Source organism: Mandrillus leucophaeus, unplaced genomic scaffold (genome assembly GCF_000951045.1).
Source record: "Mandrillus leucophaeus isolate KB7577 unplaced genomic scaffold, Mleu.le_1.0 Scaffold125, whole genome shotgun sequence".
Taxonomy (NCBI): domain Eukaryota; kingdom Metazoa; phylum Chordata; class Mammalia; order Primates; family Cercopithecidae; genus Mandrillus; species Mandrillus leucophaeus.
In genome coordinates this window covers 1,243,974-1,246,267 of record NW_012100876.1, presented here as the reverse complement: position 1 = coordinate 1,246,267, position 2,294 = coordinate 1,243,974, and the positions used below count along the sequence as shown (strand labels likewise).

General features: G+C 45.7%; 1 protein-coding gene across 3 annotated transcripts in view; it reads left to right on the top strand.

Moving 5' to 3' along the window:
* RSPRY1 (ring finger and SPRY domain containing 1) overlaps positions 1 to 2,294 on the top strand; it is a 64,914-nt gene that overhangs the window by 25,616 nt on the left and 37,004 nt on the right. For all 3 annotated transcript variants that reach the window (XM_011971856.1, XM_011971857.1, XM_011971855.1), the window contains exon 4: positions 658 to 770. In XM_011971856.1, coding sequence (XP_011827246.1) covers positions 658 to 770 — 113 coding nt within the window. The remainder of the gene's footprint in view (positions 1 to 657; positions 771 to 2,294) is intronic.

The following is a 2,294-nucleotide window of genomic DNA, read 5'->3' as shown; positions in this document are numbered from 1 at the left end:
TTTTTTGAGACAGAGTCTTACTCTGTTGCCCAGTGCAGTGGCACAATCACAGCTCAACTGCAGCCTCAACCTGCCCTGGCCCAGGTGATCACCCCACCTCAGCCTCTCAAGTAGCTAGCACCACAGGCACATGCCACACTACCCAGCAATTGTTCTGTTTTTTTGTAGAGGCAGAATTTCACCGTGTTGCCCAGGCTGGTCTTATACTCCTGGGCTCAAGGGATCCTCCTGCCTCAGCCTCCCGAAGTGCTGGATTACTCATGTGAGCCACAGCCCCTGGCCAAGGATATTTTTTCTTCCTTAGTTTCCTAAGTATCATTCTGAAAACAAAGCCAACTGCTGAGTATACTTCATTTTCTCAGTTAACTCCTATGTAGTAAATAAGATGCTTAAAACTATTTTAATGTGAGAACACAAGACCGTAGCTTAACCTTTTTACAAATACAGGTACCCACAAATCACCAGACTCCTGTAACTTAAGATGTTTTTACTCCACCACGATGACTAGCAATTGATGATTATGTCCATGCCAAGTATTAGCTGCTAAAAATCTATTGACCAAAAGTCTTTCTTTTAATGTGAATTGATCTTGTGTGACATATTTTCACATTTTAAAAATAGTGACTCCATCATATAATCTTCTTGATTTGCTCTTAGATGAAGGATGGTTGGATGTTGTCCAGTCTTTAATTAGAGTTATTCCACTGGAAGATCCACTGGGACCAGCTGTTATAACATTGTTATTAGATGAATGTCCATTGCCCACTAAAGTAAGTTAATACTTATCTTTTAGGAAACTATCATTTTTGCTTAAGCACAGGATAAATGACCACAAAGAACATTTGATGTAATGTGTTTCATCTTTATACATTTGGGGTCTGTTTTATTCAGTATTGATTTTATTATGTAAATTTATTTTGTATTATGAAGAATTATGTCTTCTTTTTTTTTTTCTCTCTTTGAGATAAGAGTCTCGCTCTGTTGCCCAGGCTGGAGTACAGTGATGTGATCTCGGCTCACTGCAACCTCCACCACCCGGGTCCAAGCGATTCTCCTGCCTCAGCCTCCCAAGTAGCTGGGATTACAGGCGCCCACCACCACACCCGGCTGATTTTTGGATTTTTAGTAGAGACGGGATTTCACCATGTTGGCCAGGCTGGTCTTGAACTCCTGACCTCAAGTGATCTTCCTGCCTCGGCCTCCTCCCAAAGTGCTGGGACTACAGGCATGAACCACTGCGCCCAGCCCTCTGTCTTTTTTTTGTTGTTTATTTTGAAACAGGGTCTCACTTTGTCACCCAGGCTGGAGTGCAGTAGAGTGATCACAGCTTACTGCAGCTGCAACCTCCCTGGGCTCAGGTGATCCTCCCACCTCAGCCTCCCATGTAGCTGGGACCACAGGTGCATGACCCCATGTCTGGCTAATTTTGTATGTTTTGTGGAGATGGGGTTTCATCGTGTTGCTCTGGCCGGTCTTGAACTCCTGTGCTCAAGCAGTCAGCCCACCTCAGCCTCCCAAAGTGCTGGGATTGTAGACGTGAGCCACAGTGCCCTGCCACATTCTCTATCAAGACTTTATTTAATTTCTTTTTTTTTCTTCTTTCCCTTTCTCCCTCCCTCCCTCCCTCTCTTCCTTCCCTTTCCTCCTTTCCTCCCTTCCTCCCCTGGCCCCACCTAGGCTGGAGTGCAGTGGTGCAGTCATGGCTCACTGTATCCTCAGCCTCTCAGGTTCAAGTGATCTGCTTGCCTCAGCCTCCCATGTTGCTGGGACTACAGGCGTGCACCACCATACCCGGCTGAATTTTTTTTAATTTTTGTAGAGAAAGGGTCTCACTGTGTTACCCAGGCTGATTTTGAATTCCTGGGCTCGACGGATCCTCCCACCTTGGCTTCTTAAAGTGTTGGGATTATACATGTAAGCCACTATGCCCAGCCTAGGTTAAAATTTTTTAAATGTTAAAAATAGAAGCATTTAAGGCCAGGCGCGGTGGCTCACGCCTGTAATCCTAGCACTTGGGGAGGCTAAGGTGGGTGGATCACCTGAGGTCAGGAGTTCGAGTCCAGCCTGGCCAGCATGGTGAAGCCCCATCTCTACTAAAATACCCTGTCTCTACTAGAAATCAGCCAGGAGTGATGGCAGGCACCTGTAATCCCAGTACTCAGGAGGCTGAGACATGAGAATTGTTTGAACCCAGGAGGCAGGGGTTGCAGGGAGCTGAGATCATGCCACTGCACTCCAGCCTGGGCGACAAAGCAAAACTCTGTCTCAAAAAAAAAAAAAAAAAAAAAAAAAAA